This window comes from Saccharomyces eubayanus, chromosome II, assembly GCF_001298625.1.
Source record: "Saccharomyces eubayanus strain FM1318 chromosome II, whole genome shotgun sequence".
Classification (NCBI taxonomy): Eukaryota; Fungi; Ascomycota; class Saccharomycetes; order Saccharomycetales; family Saccharomycetaceae; genus Saccharomyces; species Saccharomyces eubayanus.
Window position 1 is genome coordinate 1,050,231 of NC_030977.1, and position 18,655 is coordinate 1,068,885.

The window sequence follows — 18,655 nt, forward strand, 5'->3', positions numbered from 1 at the left end:
TCGAGTGTCCTCATATTATCCCCTGAAAAAGGAACGCAACGCTTCAATGATACATCTAGAGGACTACTGGGATGATGAGACCCCTGGGCCTGATAGAGAACCATCCAACGAGTTGAGAAATGAGGTGGAGGAGACCATCACGCAAATGGAGCTGCTCAAGGTGTCCGAGCTGAAGGACATTTGCAGGTCTGTATCCTTCCCCGTTTCTGGTAGAAAGGCCATCTTGCAGGATCTTATTAGGAACTTCCTGCAAAACGCTATTGTAGTGGGTAAGTCAGATCCTTATAGAGTCCAAGCCGTTAAATTCTTGATAGAACGGATCAGGAAAAATGAGCCCTTACCTGTTTACAAAGACCTTTGGAATGCCCTAAGGAAGGGCACCCCAGTGAGTGCCATTACTGTCCGTTCGATGGACGGAACTTCCACCGCGCAGCAGCAATCATCTGCAGTTATAAGACAGTCTCCCACGCATCGACGGACAACTTCCAGTACAGCTTCTACGTCTCGTGCGCCACCTGCGAACCCTCAGGTTACTCCTTCGGCTTCTTCCCCGGTACCGACAATCCATTTCAAGGAATCGCCATTCTACAAGATACAGAGACTAATTCCCGAATTGGTAATGAAAGTCGAAATTACTGGTGGTAGAGGTATGTGTTCTGCGAAATTCAAACTGTGCAAGGCGGACTATGATTTATTGACAAGCCCAGATAGTAAATACAAACTATATTTGTTTTCCGGGATGATAAATCCAGTGGGCTCTCGAGGTAACGAACCCATTCAGTTCCCGTTCCCCAACGAATTGAGATTCAATAATATTCAAATCAAAGATAACATAAGAGGCTTCAAGAGTAAGCCAGGTACGGCCAAGCCCGCAGATTTGACTCCTCATCTTAAGCCCTACACCCAGCAAAATAATATAGAGCTAATTTACGCCTTTACCACCAGAGAATACAAATTATTCGGTTATATCGTGGAAATGATCACTCCAGAACAACTTTTAGAGAAGGTTTTGCAAAATCCGAAGATCATTAAGCAAGCCACATTGCTTTATTTAAAAAAAACATTCAAAGAAGATGAGGAAATGGGCCTTACGACCACATCCACAATTATGAGTTTGCAATGCCCAATCTCATACACCAGAATGAAATACCCTTCAAAATCGATCAATTGCAAGCACTTGCAATGCTTTGATGGATTATGGTTTCTCCATTCTCAACTACAAATCCCAACATGGCAATGCCCCGTATGTCAAATCGACATAGCTTTGGAAAACTTGGCAATTTCTGAGTTTGTCGATGACATTTTGCGAAGTTGTGAGGACAACGTTGAACAGGTGGAACTAACCTCCGATGGCAAATGGACGGCCATTCTAGAAGATGACGATGAGGACGATAGTGACGGCGATGGCGGCGATAGAAACGATACCAACTCGAAGAAAGACACTTCCGTGTCTAACCATCCTTCAGTTTCTTCACATTCTAACGAACCTATTGTAATATCCCTTGACAGTGATGATGAAGAAATCAATACTCGTGTGAACAACAACAGTAACGACAATAACCAAGATTGTAGCAATATTAACAATAACAACAACAACAACAACAACAACAACAACAACAATAATAATAATAATAATAATAATAATAATAATAATAATGATAGTAATAATAATAATAAAAATAAAAATAACAATAACATTAATAACAATAATGATAATAATAGTAATAATAATAATGACAACGATGAAGATGATGACGATGACCAACTTATAGCAGATATAGCCAGCAATCACGCCGAAAGTGGCAATACAAATACGCCAGCCGATAAAAGTAGTGCATCTGTAACGTCAAAGACTCTGGATCCTAAAACGTACAAGCCCAATGCCTTGGAAACAACAACGCCAACAACAAACAGGGTTGTCCCTGAGTATGCCGAAAGCAGTTCCAATTATGTTGGTAGACAGTTACCGAATATTCTAGGCAAGACACCTTTAAATGCATCTGGAGTCGGCAATTCATTACATTTAATCTCTCCAAATGTCAGTTTATCATCTCCAACGCCTAGAAATGCAACTACAAATACAAATTCAAGTACTTTTAGTACACCTCCGGTACTAAGGATGAGCTCTCTGGACCCCGGTGGATCTAGAGCCGCAAGCCAAGCAACGATAAGGCCTTCTATGAGTACAACATATCCTGTCACCTCTACCACTAATCGATTAAACCAGCCCGAAGAATCTTTAGTCTACTCGTCACGTGAGCAATACAGAGATATGCCTCTTCTTCCTGATATACCTCCGACTTTCAGCAACGCACGTCCAAATGCTAACCAGTTTGCCAGTTCATCGGTATGTGGTGCTACCGTCTTTCCAAACAGCATGCTGAATCAGAGAACTAACTCTGTACCAATGGCAGATCTAAACACAAGAAATGACGTACGACAGATCTCGATGCCCATACTTCCAACACTGCCCCCCAACATTTCAACTCGAGCCAACTCTAACAAGTTGGCGCCTCCCTTAATAGCCAATAATAGCATTATTTCACGTTCCAGTCCTCCCATTGGTGCAAGTGCACCGCTACAGAGGTCTAAGCCCATAGTGAATCCATTCATTCCAAGAAGGCCATATGCTACTGTACTGCCACAAAAAAGACAGCTTTCTAATGCATCTGCAACATCAAATGGGCCCATAATGGGAACATGGAAAACACAGGATTATGAAAAAAAATCCAACAACGGTTAGAGAGTGATGACAGAAAAACGGTTGGTGCTGGAATTCCTGTTTGTAGCTATGCATACTGATTTTTCATTTTCATTTTCTATAGATATTACTAATACAGTCAGAGCGTCTTGTTTTTCTCCTCAGCTCTCGCAAGTTCATCATTGTCTGTATTCCAGCATTTACGATAGCATATATATACATATATACAAAAGAAATTGGTAACTTTTTAAAACTCGCTTTTTTAAGTTTGTAAGTCAGTGCACCGCTGTTATGAAACAAATGGAATTCCGACACTAACTTCCGTTTTATAATTTGCATAATCGGTCCCGAAGAACTCTATTAAGTATCTTTCCTCTAAACAAATTCTGTCCTTGAAAAATTTCCAAAGTACAGTAATAAAAATAAGCAGGGATATGGGATTTAGAAGAAGTAACTGAGTCCCGATGGCCCACCAAAAGAATCCAAAATAACTGGGATGTCTCGACCAGGAATATATGCCGGTTTTTACCAAGACATGATCAGTCTCTTTTTTAGTCTTCACTATGTGTGAAAACGACCGTCCCGCAGTATGCATGGCAACGGTTCTAGCATATTGTCCCAAAATAATTAATAGCCATCCAATTATGGTGCAGGCTTTGGTAATTCGAGAATAACTGAATGTCTTCACGTTAGGGCAAAGAACACTTTCTATAAGACACTCTAGAATGGCGAAAGAATGAGCCGCCATATAACTCTTCCCATTATTTAAAAGAAATGACTCAGAATGTACTTTAAGAGGGTTATATTTCGCTGTAATATAGTACTCCAGAAAATGAAATAGAGATAGGGCAATAATATAAAGATTGAAATTCTTGAACCTAGCTTGTGGTAACAAACCTACGAATACGCCCAGCATAATCCCCAACGTATAGGAGGTTTTGGTTACTTCGTGCAGCGAGTTGCGTTTAATGTCTGGATATTCACGTTCGTCATCAACATCTGGATGGTCTTGGGACATGCTGTGCTCAATGATCAGACGCACAGCAGAGAGAAAATGAAAAGAGGGAAAAGCAAGTTTTGCCCTGGGGTTTTCTGTGGTATCTTTTTTTTATATCATTTATCAAATCCAAGAATCGAAATTTTCAAAGTAAGAGGACCATGTAAAGAATTGTTTTAGCTCGTGCATTCGTTGAGGGTGATGAGTTGGCGTGAAACACCGTCGTCATGGTAACAAAGAATATTTCCGAAAAATTTTAATATATAATGGCGAAGTATAGAGGATTAAAAAATGAGTCTGTTATTGTCAGTTAGCACTGCCGTCTGTGTGGCCTACGCGCTGGCCACGACCCTGAAACTCGTTCAGGTTGGACGAGCCGCTCCTCAGCCGAGTACCTGAAGTTCTGGCCGAGCCTGAGTCGTCAGACTGAGGTAGTGTAATGGGGGAGGTGCCCAACCTTTGACCTCTTCCGCTAAACGATCTTGTTTCTCTTGGAGTTACCGGCACGTCGGCAAAGTTGTTGTTGGGTGCTGGTGGTGCATTGTGTGCACCCGTTATGCGAGCATAAAGGCTAGTAAACCACCACRGGGTAGGGAATTTCCCATTGGGCAAGACACCGTAATTTGGGTCGGCTTTTCTGGATATCATCCCCCATAGTGGACCCAGTGTACGTGTGTCTAGACATGTGTAGAGGTATCCTGTGGCGAAACCGATCAAGGAGATCACGAAGTTACCTTCATTAAAGACAAAGGAGATAAACAATTGGATCAGAGGGAAATACTTCCCCCAAACAGGGATCAGCCCATAAAACATAATCTTTGCATTCGCGTTGTCAATTKACCACGTATATGTGATGCACGAAATGAAACCAGAGGTGAGTACGAAAGGGTAGCCGGATCCATACAGGATCGTAGCCGTCATGGCGATAGTTAGTATACAGAAGCACAAATAGTAGACGTAGTGGAGTGACACCATGGGACCTTGTCTGTTGGACAAACCGGGACCAAAATGCACTTGTTCCAACTGCGTGGACCTATCGTAAAGAGTATAGAGTTCCATGAGCGCCGGCATGGCTTGTGGCGAAAGAATCAGGCAAGAAGTGACAAGCCTCCATATCTGAAACTTCTTGAAGGTCCAACTCCACATGTAAATGAAGTACATCGGACTGATAAACTGCAACCGAGCGACGATCGTCATGACTATTGAAAAAGTAAGTAAAGTTCTTGTCACTGGGGGGATACTCAACCATAATTGTTTTGGGCCCATGACGTCACCGTTGCCATTACGGCCTCCGTTTCCATGCAGTGTACGCACGTTCCTTGGACCTGGCATGATAACCTCGAGCTCAGCGTTTAGTACGATCTGTGACACGAGCTGAACCAAATCTCACATTTTAGTTCCTATCCTCTGGTAAGGCACTCTTCTATTTAAAATGAACACGATTGTTCAAAAAGCGAACGGGTAAGTCCGGGCTTTTTTGCATTTGAAATTTTTCAATGTACATGGGATGGATTCTATAAATCATTGAATAGTGATACGAAGGAACCGAATTGTAGTGCAAGTTGTTGGGTATTTGCTCGAGATCAAGATAGGTAAAAGCATTCTTTGGTTGTTGCTATGGCTGTTCACACTAATAGACAGATCCTTACGAGGGGAAAGAACTATGCTACAAAGCAATCAAAGAAATTTGGTACCGATGAGGTAACGTTTGACAAGGATTCCCGTCTTGATTATTTGACCGGGTTCCACAAAAGAAAAGTGCAAAGGCAGAAGAAGGCACAAGAATTCAACAAGGAGCAGGACAGGCTCAGGAGAATTGAAGAAAGACAGAAAGTTCGTCAGGAACGTAAAGAGATAATGGAAGAGCAGTTAAAGACGTTTAAAGAAAGTTTGAACTTGGAGGCCGAGATAGAAGATGCAAAAAAGGGTGATGTTGACGGTGCCAAGGTAGAGTCTGACGATTCCTGGCACGGGTTTGATTCCGATGAAGAAGAAGTCGATGGCGACAAAGAAGGCAACGACGTGAAGCCCATTTTGAAGAAGGGCGCCGTTACTGAAATATACGATGACTCAACTACAGTAGAAGTGGAATCTTTGGAGCCCAACGATAACTTTGAATATTTGGCCAACTTGAACAATGTCAAGTTGGAAAAGGCAGAAAAAGTGCTCACCCAAAGCATAAACAGAGCTACCAAATACGCCAAATTTTTAGGTGTGGATGACAAGCAAAAGAAGAAGCCAAAGGTAAAGAAGTTTAGATATTTGACCAAGAATGAAAGAAGAGTAAACCAAAGGAAGGCTAACGACAATAAGCGCAGGAGATGATGTACGTTTATAAGAGACAATCAGATAACTATGGATACGGTTTGTTGTTTTAACTTTTTGAAAGTGCTTAATTCCTTTTGAAGAATACATAGTGTATATATATACTTTTGTTTATTAATCTGCATGTAATATTTCGCATAACCCGCGCCTGGGGATAAACAGATCGATGAAGAAGGATAAAGACACCAGATCAAATAATATTCCCGAGGAGCCTTTACTCCTTCATTTGCTTACACATTTGGTATAATACTCCGCGTCTAGTTTGAAAATAACCCATATACCTCTTCTAATCACTTCCAAATATTGCATTTCGCCCTGGAAAAAAAGGCAATCTGTATTAGGAGCTACGAATTCCAAACCCTGGAACAAGTAGACCCATAACCACCAAAACCTAAGAACAACATCGATAACAATCGCAAAATGATACATGTTTTTTTTCAATGTAACTACACTCTTAGATTTGGACCTTAAATTTGACAACGAATCCAGCGACCAGTCCATTCTTATGTCCCAAAACAAGGTATACGAAGAATTGAGTAGCATGAACCATCTTTGCGCGTGGAGCAGCCTTTCTGAGTTGATCGAGCCCTCGTACACCCTTGATTGCCAAATGCAAAAAAGAATGGGGAGGTTACAGCTGTATTTCAATGCATTAAATAGTAATGTTTTATCGCGCAGTAAGCGGTATTCTCTTAAACATTGTAGTAATCTGACCAATACAGGGAAAAGAGCAACGGATAAGTCAAAATGCGTGAAGGGTTCTTTGAATATCAATGAGCTGAATAATGTGAAGTCTATCAATGGTTTCGCAAATGATGTTAACGTATCAGAGAGCAAGATATAGGTGTTTCTTAAGGAGCGCGGTGACGGTTCAATAAGCAGACATCTCCTGACACAATAATTTATTATTTGACAATCCCTTAGTAAAAACCAAAATATGATCATAGACTGGAGTAAGGGTAAAAAAAAAACAACTAAAACAATGTTATTGGCTGGCGCTTCTGCAACATTCTTGTATTCGAAAAGAAGCACAGTGATGAAATGGAAAGGTATAATGAGCCGTGTTATTTTGAGAGCAAAATTCCTTGCTGTTCTATGCAATTGCGGTAAAGTATAGCCTGGACGTATGTCATGCGGTACTCTGGTGAGTATAACTTGAGATATGTCCAAACTGTTATGCGAGAAAAATCTTAATATCCATGTCCAGATCCAAAGTGCAAGTACCAAAAGTACAATGAAACGCTGTGGAGCTGGAACTTTGAATACAGTTGAGAAGTACAGTCCTTTAGATGCGATGTCACTTTTCTCCATATTTTGCGATCCAACCTATTGCAGAATTGATGATTGTTGGTATAATGATAATTATATTATAATGGTACTGGTGGCTTGAAATATGTATCCCTGCTCTTAATGATTACTGGCCATGAATAGCGCGAGTAAACCAAAAAAGGCCTTGCTTTGCCTTGTCCTTCTGTTGTTTTTGAAATATTTTCAATGTTTGTATGTTATTTTTTCAGATGACGACAACAGCCAGAGAAATCGGACAATATAAATCAGTACGTACCAGTTTAAAATTATATCATATGAAAAAAGCACAGATTATTACATATCGTTGGGTAGTTTGTGTTGCAGTAAACTTCCATATTGTGCAACCTTACCAGGTAGACCAAAACCCGAGCTCAATGATGGTTCCCAAAACAATTTTTGTGTGCTCGGCCATATGATCGAAACTTAATCTATCTAAAGTATCCATAGTACTGTGGATATATTTGTTGGTTTTTTTGAATTCACTTTCAATTACAAAGGAGCCTGGAAACCCATTCCTGGTGGCACTGCCATGGTCACTACAAGCATAACCACATTCTGTGTCCCTGTAAGGAATGGACAGGTAAGAATCAATGATTAATTTTATAAAATCGGTCAACGCGGGGGTAGTGTAATCGGTCACGATGCCCACATGTTCATCTTTTGGATTAGACACATATCCTGTCATGTCTTGTTGTAGCATTGCTCTCACTTGTTTTCCCTGCTTGGCGTATTCGGTGAAAACATCAAGAGAACCCAGTAACCCACCCTCTTCAGCAGAATAGAAATGGAACTCAACAGTATTATTAGGTCTGTGGCCCACCTTCAAATATTTTTCTACATATAACCTCAAGGCCTCTAAGTTGGTTATCGTACCTGACCCATTGTCATCTGCGCCAGGAGCTGCCATTATAGATGGTAATAATAAATTGATCGAATCTTGATGAGAACCGACCACTATGACATCTTCTGGATTTGTGAGTCCCAAAATCCGAACGATAATGGAATATTGCTTCCACTCAACATGGTCAAAATGATCGATAGTTAAGATATCCTGTGAAACACCTTCCGTAATGTTAACGATAGTGGCAGCTAACCAATTGGCTGATTCAAACCCATATTCGGATTTGTAATAACGAGTATAAAAACTCGTGAACTTTGCCAAGTTCTTGTACATGGAATCCTTGTCAATATTGGAAATTAAGTCATCCACGATTCCTTTATTTGATATATCAGTGGGATATGCATATACTGGGACTTCCGGCTCCTGTTCTTTGTTAAAAAAAGATAAAGAAGAAACATGCTTGGTCACATCAAAAAACTTGACACCTCTTCTACGGAGGTTCAGTTTTTCTGATTCAGGAACTTCTATCATTTCATTTTCACTCAATTGTAACACCCTTAAAGGCTCGGATGGGAGGGACCACACTGTTGTTACAATACCTCCAACCAAAGCTAAGAGAGATTTTATCTTCATTTCTTAATCAATCTACCCTTGGCGAGTTAACTAGATGCCGTGGATATATGTATATTATTTATCCTTAAAATTCAGCCTTACTTATCCATAAATACTTGGTTTTAGCTCATTTACAGCGGCCCGAAAACATCAAATATTTGGTTTAAAGATATTGTAAGTTTTCCACATCAAACGATTCAAAGAGAAATCGATAGAAAAGTTTGTGTAAGCGTACTGTAGTATTATTGGATTCAGATATCAAAAGTTAATCTTTTTCATATGCCATACGCTCATCCACATGCAGTGAAAGAATCAATGAACGGAATCGATGAGAACATAAAGAATGACGAAGATGTGGCTTTCGAGTACGAAATTCAAAAGACACCACAGAGCGTACTTACGTGGAAACGATACCTCCAGTATTGGGAAAATAACGGGAGAACAGATGATCAGATTAGGTGGCTATATGAAAGATTTTGCTCCCAATTTTCAACTGATACAAGTATATGGGAAGAATATATACGATGGGAATCGACTAGAAAAGTAATCGGAGCCTCACGTATTTTATCGCTATTCCAAAGATGTTTAAAAGAGTGTGTTCAAGATTGCGATAAGATATGTCTGTCCTATTTGGAGTTAGCGATAGAACAATGTGATTTGACGACAATAAGGGACGCTATGAATTTATCTTTAATAAGAGTAGATACCAAGATGCATTCAAAAGTTTGGGAACCTGTTTTGCGATTCATCACAGAAAAGTTTTTACTTTTAACACAGTTAGATTCGACGCAAGAGGAAGATGAAGAAAATGTTGATGAAGCTGAATTAATAAATATACTTTTGACAAAAGGTTTCACAAAAATAGGCTTTATCAGTGAAGAAATAGTGGAAAGTAAAAGTATAGGTGATGTTTGGTCGGCCCAAATTTTAGAAAGATATCTAAGAGTGACGCCCCAGCAAAAACAACATGAAGTCCTGATGACTCTCGCGAAAACAAGAGATAATTCTACCGTCAATTCAGTGTACAAAAAATATTTAATAAAAGATAGAGATAGTGGCAAGTATTTTCCCAATCCAAAATTAACATTTTCGCTAAATTTCAACTATTTGGTCACCCTGGAAAAACTGGGTTTAGATGAGCAATACGAGGAATTCATGAATCAGATGAAAGTTTTATATGCTGAAAACTGGGTCTTTTTGACTTTGTCCCTTGCCAGACATTACACTTCTCGTGGTAGGCTTGACCAATGTGAAGATTTGCTGCAAAAAAGTTTACAGGAAACAATGAAGTATACTGACTTTGATCGTGTTTACAGTTTCTACCTCCTTTTTGAGCAACAATGCTCTCAAATTATTTTAGAAGAGTTAAAAGACAATAGCCCCAAGTCCTTTAATCGAGAAGAATGGGTTGCAAAATTACAACGCCACATGGCGACATTTGAATCTTTAGTAAATTCACATGATATATACTTGAATGATCTAGCATTAAGGCAAGACCCTCATGTGGTTGAGACGTGGATGAAAAGAGTGGCTTTACAAGAAACACCTGCGGCGAAATGTAATGTATATGCAGAGGCCGTATTGAAGATTGATCCTCTCAAAGTAAACACGCCCGGTTCTTTTGGTAAACTATGGCGCCTATATGGAGATCTGTATTGGGATAAGAAGGCCACTAGTACAGCAAGGGAGTTATGGGCACAGGCTCTGAAAGTACCATTTCCTTTCGTACAAGATCTGGAAGAAATTTATTTAAACTGGGCTGAGAAAGAATTAGACAACGAAGGAATTGAGAGAACGATTTGCATACTTGAAGATGCATTAAAAATACCGAAAATTCCCGATATCTTAATTGAAAAGTTTAATAGCGGACGCAGGAGAGTGCCTGCCCAAACTGTAATATTCAACTCGCTGCGCATCTGGTCCAAATACATTGATTACCTGGAGGCCTATTGTCCAAAAGGCGCTACTTCATCCAGCAAACTGTTCAATAAGACAAAAGCAGCATATAACAATGTTGTTGATCTGAGGTTGATTACTCCAGCAATGGTGGAAAATTTTGCAATGTTTTTACAAAGTCATCAAGAGGTAGTAGATAGCTTTCAGGTATATGAAAAAACGATCCCCCTGTTCCCACCTGAAATCCAGTACTACTTATGGATTGAGTACTTGGAAGTAGCAACCTCCCCTCAATTATCATCTTTAAGTCCTGAACACATCAGATTTTTGTTCGAAGAAGCGCTGAATAGTTTATGTTCGCATGGCATAGACTGTAAGACGATTTTTATTGCGTACAGTACTTTTGAAGAAAGGCAAAGCGGCTTGGTCAGGAAGAGTATTGAAGTGTTGCATCGAGGTGCTGTCTCGGATGCTGTCAGTATGAATACGCATCTTGAAAGTAGACTACAACTGTGGAAAATGTGTATCTCGAAGGCCGTATCTACTATGGGTCCATCAGTAGCCAGAGACTTGTATCAAGAGTGTATAAAGGTCTTGCCGAACTCTAAGGCAGTTGAGTACGTGATAAACTTTTCAGACCTTGAGGCCTCTTTGGGAGAAATTGTACGAGCTAGAGAAATTCTGGTTTATGGTGCAGAGCTTCTACCTCCATCCAGAAATACAGAATTATGGAACCGCTTTGAGATTTTCGAGTTGAAACACGGCGACAAAGAAACTTACAAAGATATGTTAAAGCTGAAAAAGCTACTGGATTCTGGCATGGTAATTGATTCGGAAAGTGTTAGCCAGGCGAAAGGTAACATCAACTTCGTAGCAGCTGCAACCACACATGGACCAAATTCGCGCGGTACAGTTGAACAAGGTAATTCACAACCGATTAACCCAGACGAAATAGAACTAGATATATGATATACTCTACATAGATCTCAAATACTCCTGGAAAGTACTAAAGCTTGGCCTTACCACCGTTACCAGTAGTTACCAATGGTTATTTTTCCTTCTTGTACACCCGTACATATATGGTGATTGGGTTGTAAAATAGCCCAAATAATAAGTTATTCTGTTACAGCAATACAAGAACAAGGAGCTCTCGTGAAGCAGTTATGCACAGGCCTGTGAATCGTGCTTAATACTGCGTAGAACCAGTTAATTGCCAATGTAAACTAAGCTCTCCTCTAGTTTCTTTGTATCACCATAATATTTTGCTTTCCCTTCCGCGCAAACGTGAGTGTCTCCCTCTAGCTGTTTCTTTTCCGTCTGGAAGCGACAGCCTAGACTGCCTGGCTTTAGGCGGAGAACACCTGGCTCCTCCTTTCAGAGAAGAACGCGCGTTGCCGCGCCTAGGCAGAACAAACAACTGCGCTTCTGCGATCTTCCTAATTGTCGTATCTCCTTTAGCGGTACGTTACTAGTAAATGAAGATGGAATAAAAGATACCAATAATATTATTTACATACTTTTGGTTGGAAGAATCATAAGTGCCCAATAAAAGGATAGATCAATAGTCAATATGCCTCCAAAGTTTGATCCAAATGAAGTTAAGTACTTGTACCTGAGAGCTGTCGGTGGTGAAGTCGGTGCTTCCGCTGCTTTGGCTCCAAAGATCGGTCCATTGGGTTTGTCCCCAAAGAAGGTCGGTGAAGATATCGCCAAGGCCACCAAGGAATTCAAAGGTATCAAGGTTACCGTCCAATTGAAAATCCAAAACAGACAAGCTGCTGCTTCTGTTGTCCCATCTGCTTCTTCTTTGGTCATTACTGCCTTGAAGGAACCACCAAGAGACAGAAAGAAGGATAAGAACGTCAAGCACAGTGGTAACATTCAATTGGATGACATCATTGAAATTGCCAGACAAATGAAAGACAAATCTTTCGGTAGAACTTTGGCTTCCGTCACCAAGGAAATTTTGGGTACTGCTCAATCTGTTGGTTGTCGTGTTGATTTCAAGAACCCTCATGACATCATTGAAGGTATTAACGCTGGTGAAATTGAAATTCCAGAAAACTAAGATTGTTTATAACATCAAAAATCCATTCCATATATTATTCTGTACTTTTAATTTAAAGGCTTTAATCTAACATAAACCAAAAAAATTTTACTTTACGTTTTATTTTCGTTTTTCTTCTTTTTTTTTGTTGTAGCACCAAATTGTAGAACGTTTGATTACATTCAGGGACCTAATGAGTGTGATTAAATTTTTTTCATTATGAAAGAAATTTGGCTCACACTTAAATAAGGTATTAGGTTCCTATTTTACCAATCAAACAAGATAACTTTAGACGCTTACTCACCAAGATAAACTACTTTTTTCAAAATGGTTATATTGGTCCATTTTCAACGTCATACATCTTACGCCATTGAATAATCGCAGCCCTCTCTTGCTAATATCTTACTATGTAAACTCTAGGAAGATCGTTCTACTCAACATGTCCACTCACTGAGGACTCAATTTTTTTTCAGCTTGAGAAGTAATTACTGAGTGGGGCTTTGTTTTGTTAACTAAATGGAAACCGTATTGACTATTTTAAAACTGAACTGGCTTGTTCGTAGATGAATTTTTTTTTTTATATTATGTTTCTTTATAATCGTTTTACAGAACTAAAATCAAATCCCCTTTTTCAAAAATAATGCACATCATTAATCTTACACTTCTTAAATATCATATGAATAAATAAGTGATTTGACCTCTCAGCGTGGACACCTCATTTTTATTTTGTGCGCAAGGTACATGCTATACTAAATATAAAATAAGAAGGCTAGAAATCACGCTCAACTTATATTTGCTAGATTCTTAATCACTTAATCACTCCATGAATATAATTGCATTGAAAATGCGTCGATTTCGCTTCCAATCAGCTTATCGTAAGTGTAAATTAACTTTCAATACTTCTTCAATACTTCTTTTATCTTTGAGGAAACTGTTTTGAAACGGATTAATCAGGAAAATATGTGTCAATAAATCATCGCGGTGAAAAATGATAGACAATGAATTTCATTTGGACTAGACAGGATATTCATCTTTGACATGGCTCCGATAAAACAAGATAACCATGTCCAAGTTCTCCTGGAAAGACTTGATTCAGCTCGGCTCACCTAACAAAGCGTATGAGTCTAGCTTAGCATGWATCGCCCACATAGATATGAATGCATTTTTTGCACAGGTTGAGCAGATAAGATGTGGCTTAAGCAGAGACGATCCGGTGGTTTGTGTTCAGTGGAACTCCATCATTGCAGTCTCTTATGCAGCAAGAAAGTATGGCGTATCGAGAATGGATACGATTCAGGAAGCTCTAAAGAAATGTGATAATCTTATACCAATTCACACAGCCGTTTTCAAAATGGGCGAGGATTTCTGGCAGTATCATGATGGATGTGGATCTTGGGTACAAGATCCGGCCAAGCAAATACATGTGGAAAATCACAAGGTGTCATTGGAACCATATAGAAGAGAGAGCCGCAAAGCTCTAAAGATTTTTAAAAGCGCATGCGATTTGGTCGAAAGGGCAAGTATCGATGAAGTATTTCTCGATCTAGGTCGTCTTTGCTTCAATACGCTAATGTTCGATGAGGCATACGAATTACAAAATGATATGAAGCTCAAGGACATATTAAGTACCATTCGCGAGATATTCATAGGGGGCGATTATGATATAAATTCTAATTTACCTCCTATACCTGAAAAGATAAAGTCCTTAAAGTTTGAAGGCCACGTATTCAATCCCGAGCACAGAAACCTCATCACTGATTGGGATGATGTAGTACTAGCGCTAGGTTCTCAAATAACTAAAGGAATCAGAGATACTATAAAAGATAGTCTGGGGTACACAACTTCATGTGGTGTGTCAAGTACCAAAAACGTTTGTAAATTAGCTTCCAATTACAAGAAACCTGATGCTCAAACAATTGTGAAAAATGACTGCCTGTCTGATTTTTTAGATTGCGGGAAGTTTGAAATCACATCATTTTGGACCTTAGGAGGTATCCTTGGCAAAGAACTAATGGATATCTTGAATCTTCCGAATCAAAACAGTATCCAGTACATCAGGGAGGCCTGGCCTGACAACCCTGGCCAGCTTAAGAGTTTTTTGGATGACAAAGTTAGAGAAGCAGATTTCGATCGTTCAGCAAGCAATGTCGACCCTCTCAGGACAGCAGATTTGGCAGGAAAATTATTCGAGTTGAGCAGGGGCCAATACCATTTGCCTCTAAGTTCACGCCCTGTTGTGAAAAGCATGATGTCAAACAAAAATCTTAGAGGTAAATCGTGCAATTCAATAGTGGATTGTATTTCCTGGCTCGAAGTGTTTTGTGCCGAACTTGCCTCCAGAATCCAGGATCTGGAACAGGAATATAGCAAGATTGTGATACCAAGAACAGTATCTGTCTCTCTGAAAACAAAATCTAATGAAGTATATCGAAAATCTGGTCCAATTACTTACAAGAGCATCAACTTTCAAAGTCATGAGCTTCTAAAAGCTGGTGTGAAATTTGTCACTGAGCTTGACGCTAAAGGCAAAAATACAAGATACTACCCTTTAACTAAATTAAGCATGACAGTTACCAATTTTGATATTTTGGATTTACAAAAAACTGTTGTTGACATGTTTGGCAACCAAGCCAATACCTTTCAAAGATCCATAGACAAAGAACGCGACAAGAAAGATTCCGGGTCTAGAGATGTTAAAAGTGGCCCAAGATTTGAATGTTCGAAATGTCAGATTACTTTTGCTGATGAAAGGGCTTTTCAAGAGCATAGAGACTACCATCTAGCCTTAAAATTGTCCGAAGGTCTGAACGGTGCTGAAGAAACGTCCAAAAATTTGTCTTATGGAGAGAAGAGACTGCTCTTTTCAAAGAAAAGATCAAATCCACAAAACTCTGATACCCCTCGAAAGAAACAAACTTCATCCTCGAAAGATATTCTTTCGTTTTTCGCAAAAAAATAGTCCGTCTTATATATATTCTATAGATTTGGCAGTCTGAGTGTTTCGATTCTTTGACCTTATTTTTCTGGATAATGCACGTAAAGTATACAGAACTAGACTTGATCCTGAAATTCAAGCAAGCCTTTGAACTGGAAGATATATAGGTATACTTTTGTTATAAATGATCTAAGATAAAGTTTTAATATGGGATCTAGTGTTCTATCACAGGTCATGTTGTACCAAAATATCTTAGCGATCCTGGCGATTTCAGAAGAAAAAATTATTGCTGAAACCATTTATTGACCTGGTCCACAGAATGCTGCCCATTTTGCTCTGATTTATGTCATCTTTTAACACCGCATATAATAGTAATAGATGGACAATAGTTGAATCTTGTTCCAACAGTTTGAGGTTGCCTATTTTGACATAAGGAATGTTATGTCTAGAATTGCCTATTCCAACATAATATAATGAGGTCTGTTCAGACACATTCAGAAGGGCCCCAGTTATTGAGGTATAGTACCCGATAACTAATATATATAAAATATAATACCGAGGCAACTTGGCCGAGTGGTTAAGGCGAAAGATTAGAAATCTTTTGGGCTCTGCCCGCGCAGGTTCAAATCCTGCAGTTGTCGTTATTTTTTACTGCAGAATTGTTTTTCTACTATTCTTCTAAAGTGGAGTTAGTCACACTGATATCTGCTTTCCAAGTATCCAAGTGTTCGCACTAAACAAGAGCTACAGCAGGAATCATCACAACATCCTCTTTTTCCTGTTAAACTAGATGATAAATTCTGGGATTCCCTTTTGTTAGCTGTGTCAATATTATGTATGAGAATTATACTTAAGGTTCCCCTCATGGATCTAGAAGTCCACTAAGAAAATTGACAGTTTTGAATAGCATCATAAATAATTTTGTCCTCGTTCATTTGTCATAATAAGGTATCAGTCCTTACGCTCCTGCTTCCAGTAATTTCGATGACAGGTTGAATATTTTTTTACTAGTCTCGCAATTTATGTTATCCCTTAACACCGTATATAACAATATCCTTGTAACAATAAAATTTTCTATCCGTTACACTCCTAATGTATAGACAGCAGTTGATACTTGTTCCAAAATCTTCGTTCTTTATTGCTTAAATATTTTGCTTCTATTAATAGTGATTTGCTCTTTCCAACAACGCGGTAGAGCTATTTTCGCTTGCTGACCCGTTTGCTTGTAGAAAATTTTTTAGCTAATCCAGAAAGATAAAGAATAGCACATTAATAGTAACTCTTCAAAAGGCATCCATTCTACCAATTCAAAGGCAGTGTCCCATTACAGGCACTCGATACTTATCCCATTCGCTGACAAAACTCTCCGCAACATACTCTCCATTGCCAGTAAGAGGAAGACTACAATTTTCGAGTTCTGTTTTTTGTTTGTAAACATTTACCCCATAACATAAACTTAAGTATCATTCGCTGCCGCTTTATAATCCAAGTTAAATTTTTCATTCCAAACTACCGAAAGGCTACTCTCACTTCTCCTTCGTTGAAATAAGCAAGCTGAAATCAAAGAATGTATAAAGATGGTCTCACTAAGTATAAAAAATGTTCTGCTCCTCATATCATTAATGAATGCAATTGCAGCTTATACCAATGATACTTCATACTCATATTTATACACTAGTGGAATAGATAGTACGTCGTCGTATTCAATAAATGGGATATACAGTACTGAATCCAGCAATAATGAAAATRGAGAAACATCGAGCCCTGAAACCACCACATTGGCTGGCCAATATAGTGAAAGTGAAAGGGTATCAACGAATGAAGGACAAAGTTCTACCATTTCTCAACAACTTACCTCTGCTGCTGTCACCGTACGAAGTTCGGACTTTATGTCGAAGTCAACGATAGTAGCGACAGCAAGTAGTAGTAGCGTTCCCAGACCGATTCAAGCTACCAGTGAAGCACCATCACTTTCACAAATTTATAGTTATGACACAAAACCTGTTTCAAGATCAGTACTTTCCCAATCATCGAGTAGTTCATATACATCAGATGCCACAGCAGTACCGAGAGGAACAAATCCAATAATAACGACGACCTTTTCATCTTCCAAAGGCGAAATAATACCAACTCAAACTTCTGCCGCCAGTCGCACAGCTAGCCTTGCGCAAGTGGTACCTGAGTCCTCAAAACTTTCTCGTACGACCTTAACGACAACAACCCATGTTTCAAACGGTGAAACAACACAAACTCAATTTTTTAGCACAATATCGTCTATGATACCAACTGAAGAGTACACTATAGACGAATTCTCTGGAGACTTCATCACCAACGACCCTGGTGGGGAATTGATTGTGGAATACTCATCTAGCCAAACCGCTACAATTATTTTATCTTCCAAAGGTGAAACTATATCGACCAAAACTTCGAGCACCAGTAACGCTGCCAGTATTTCGCAAGTTGTTACCGGGGCCTCACAGCTTTCTCGTATAACTTCAACCATAACAACACAAAGCGCAAGCATAACGCAAACCCAGCCTTTCAGCTTAATTTCATCTATAAAATTGACTCAAGTGTCTAGTACGAGTGAATGGGAGACCTCCGAAAATGACGGCGGAATTTTCACCAAATACCCCAACCAGGAATTAATTGTAGATGATCCGTCTAGCTTGTCTCTTAAAACAACTGTATCATCTTCAATAAAAAGTCAAAGTGAACACACTGAATCTAATTCAATCACGAAATCTTCGACATTGAATCAAAATYCCATAGTTACCAGTATACCGTACGCTGAAGCTTCAACTTTGAGCACGATTCCTTCTGTGTCTTCGTACACATCCTCCCCAGCCGCAGTTGGTCCTTCTGCTTCTCCATACACATCCTCCCCAGCCGCAGTTAGTCCTTCTGCTTCTTCGTACACATCCTCTTCGGCTGCAGCTGCAGTTGGTCCTTCTGCTTCTTCTGCTTCTCCATACACATCCTCCCCAGCCGCA

The 18,655-nt window shown here is 39.4% G+C and overlaps 9 protein-coding genes and 1 non-coding gene across 10 annotated transcripts; 6 read left to right on the forward strand and 4 right to left on the reverse strand.

Moving 5' to 3' along the window:
- Window positions 1-46: 46 nt before the first annotated feature.
- Window positions 47-2,743, forward strand: SIZ1 (SUMO ligase SIZ1; the record flags this gene model as incomplete). Its single annotated transcript, XM_018363813.1, has 1 exon — window positions 47-2,743. The coding sequence occupies one exon, from the start codon at window positions 47-49 to the stop codon at window positions 2,741-2,743; it is 2,697 nt and encodes an 898-aa protein (XP_018223942.1).
- A 247-nt stretch (window positions 2,744-2,990) lies between these two features.
- STE14 (protein-S-isoprenylcysteine carboxyl O-methyltransferase) lies at window positions 2,991-3,719 on the reverse strand (the record flags this gene model as incomplete). The annotated part of the gene is made up of 1 exon (XM_018363814.1): window positions 2,991-3,719. The coding sequence occupies one exon, from the start codon at window positions 3,717-3,719 to the stop codon at window positions 2,991-2,993; it is 729 nt and encodes a 242-aa protein (XP_018223943.1).
- A 285-nt stretch (window positions 3,720-4,004) lies between these two features.
- On the reverse strand, window positions 4,005-5,030 carry DFM1 (Dfm1p; the record flags this gene model as incomplete). Its single annotated transcript, XM_018363815.1, has 1 exon — window positions 4,005-5,030. The coding sequence occupies one exon, from the start codon at window positions 5,028-5,030 to the stop codon at window positions 4,005-4,007; it is 1,026 nt and encodes a 341-aa protein (XP_018223944.1).
- A 285-nt stretch (window positions 5,031-5,315) lies between these two features.
- Window positions 5,316-6,023, forward strand: RRP17 (rRNA-processing protein RRP17; the record flags this gene model as incomplete). The annotated part of the gene is made up of 1 exon (XM_018363816.1): window positions 5,316-6,023. The coding sequence occupies one exon, from the start codon at window positions 5,316-5,318 to the stop codon at window positions 6,021-6,023; it is 708 nt and encodes a 235-aa protein (XP_018223945.1).
- A 222-nt stretch (window positions 6,024-6,245) lies between these two features.
- Window positions 6,246-7,334, reverse strand: ERD1 (Erd1p; the record flags this gene model as incomplete). Its single annotated transcript, XM_018363817.1, has 1 exon — window positions 6,246-7,334. The coding sequence occupies one exon, from the start codon at window positions 7,332-7,334 to the stop codon at window positions 6,246-6,248; it is 1,089 nt and encodes a 362-aa protein (XP_018223946.1).
- Window positions 7,335-7,677: 343 nt separating this feature from the next.
- On the reverse strand, window positions 7,678-8,805 carry DI49_0588 (putative aminopeptidase; the record flags this gene model as incomplete). The annotated part of the gene is made up of 1 exon (XM_018363818.1): window positions 7,678-8,805. One exon carries the CDS (start codon window positions 8,803-8,805, stop codon window positions 7,678-7,680), a length of 1,128 nt encoding a protein of 375 aa, XP_018223947.1.
- Window positions 8,806-9,063: 258 nt separating this feature from the next.
- SYF1 (mRNA splicing protein SYF1) lies at window positions 9,064-11,649 on the forward strand (the record flags this gene model as incomplete). The annotated part of the gene is made up of 1 exon (XM_018363819.1): window positions 9,064-11,649. The coding sequence occupies one exon, from the start codon at window positions 9,064-9,066 to the stop codon at window positions 11,647-11,649; it is 2,586 nt and encodes an 861-aa protein (XP_018223948.1).
- A 601-nt stretch (window positions 11,650-12,250) lies between these two features.
- On the forward strand, window positions 12,251-12,748 carry RPL12B (60S ribosomal protein uL11; the record flags this gene model as incomplete). The annotated part of the gene is made up of 1 exon (XM_018363820.1): window positions 12,251-12,748. One exon carries the CDS (start codon window positions 12,251-12,253, stop codon window positions 12,746-12,748), a length of 498 nt encoding a protein of 165 aa, XP_018223949.1.
- A 1,042-nt stretch (window positions 12,749-13,790) lies between these two features.
- On the forward strand, window positions 13,791-15,686 carry RAD30 (DNA-directed DNA polymerase eta; the record flags this gene model as incomplete). Its single annotated transcript, XM_018363821.1, has 1 exon — window positions 13,791-15,686. The coding sequence occupies one exon, from the start codon at window positions 13,791-13,793 to the stop codon at window positions 15,684-15,686; it is 1,896 nt and encodes a 631-aa protein (XP_018223950.1).
- A 535-nt stretch (window positions 15,687-16,221) lies between these two features.
- Window positions 16,222-16,303, forward strand: DI49_0592. Its single transcript has one exon. It is a non-coding gene; the product is annotated as a tRNA-Ser (tRNA).
- The last annotated feature ends 2,352 nt before the right edge of the window (window positions 16,304-18,655 follow it).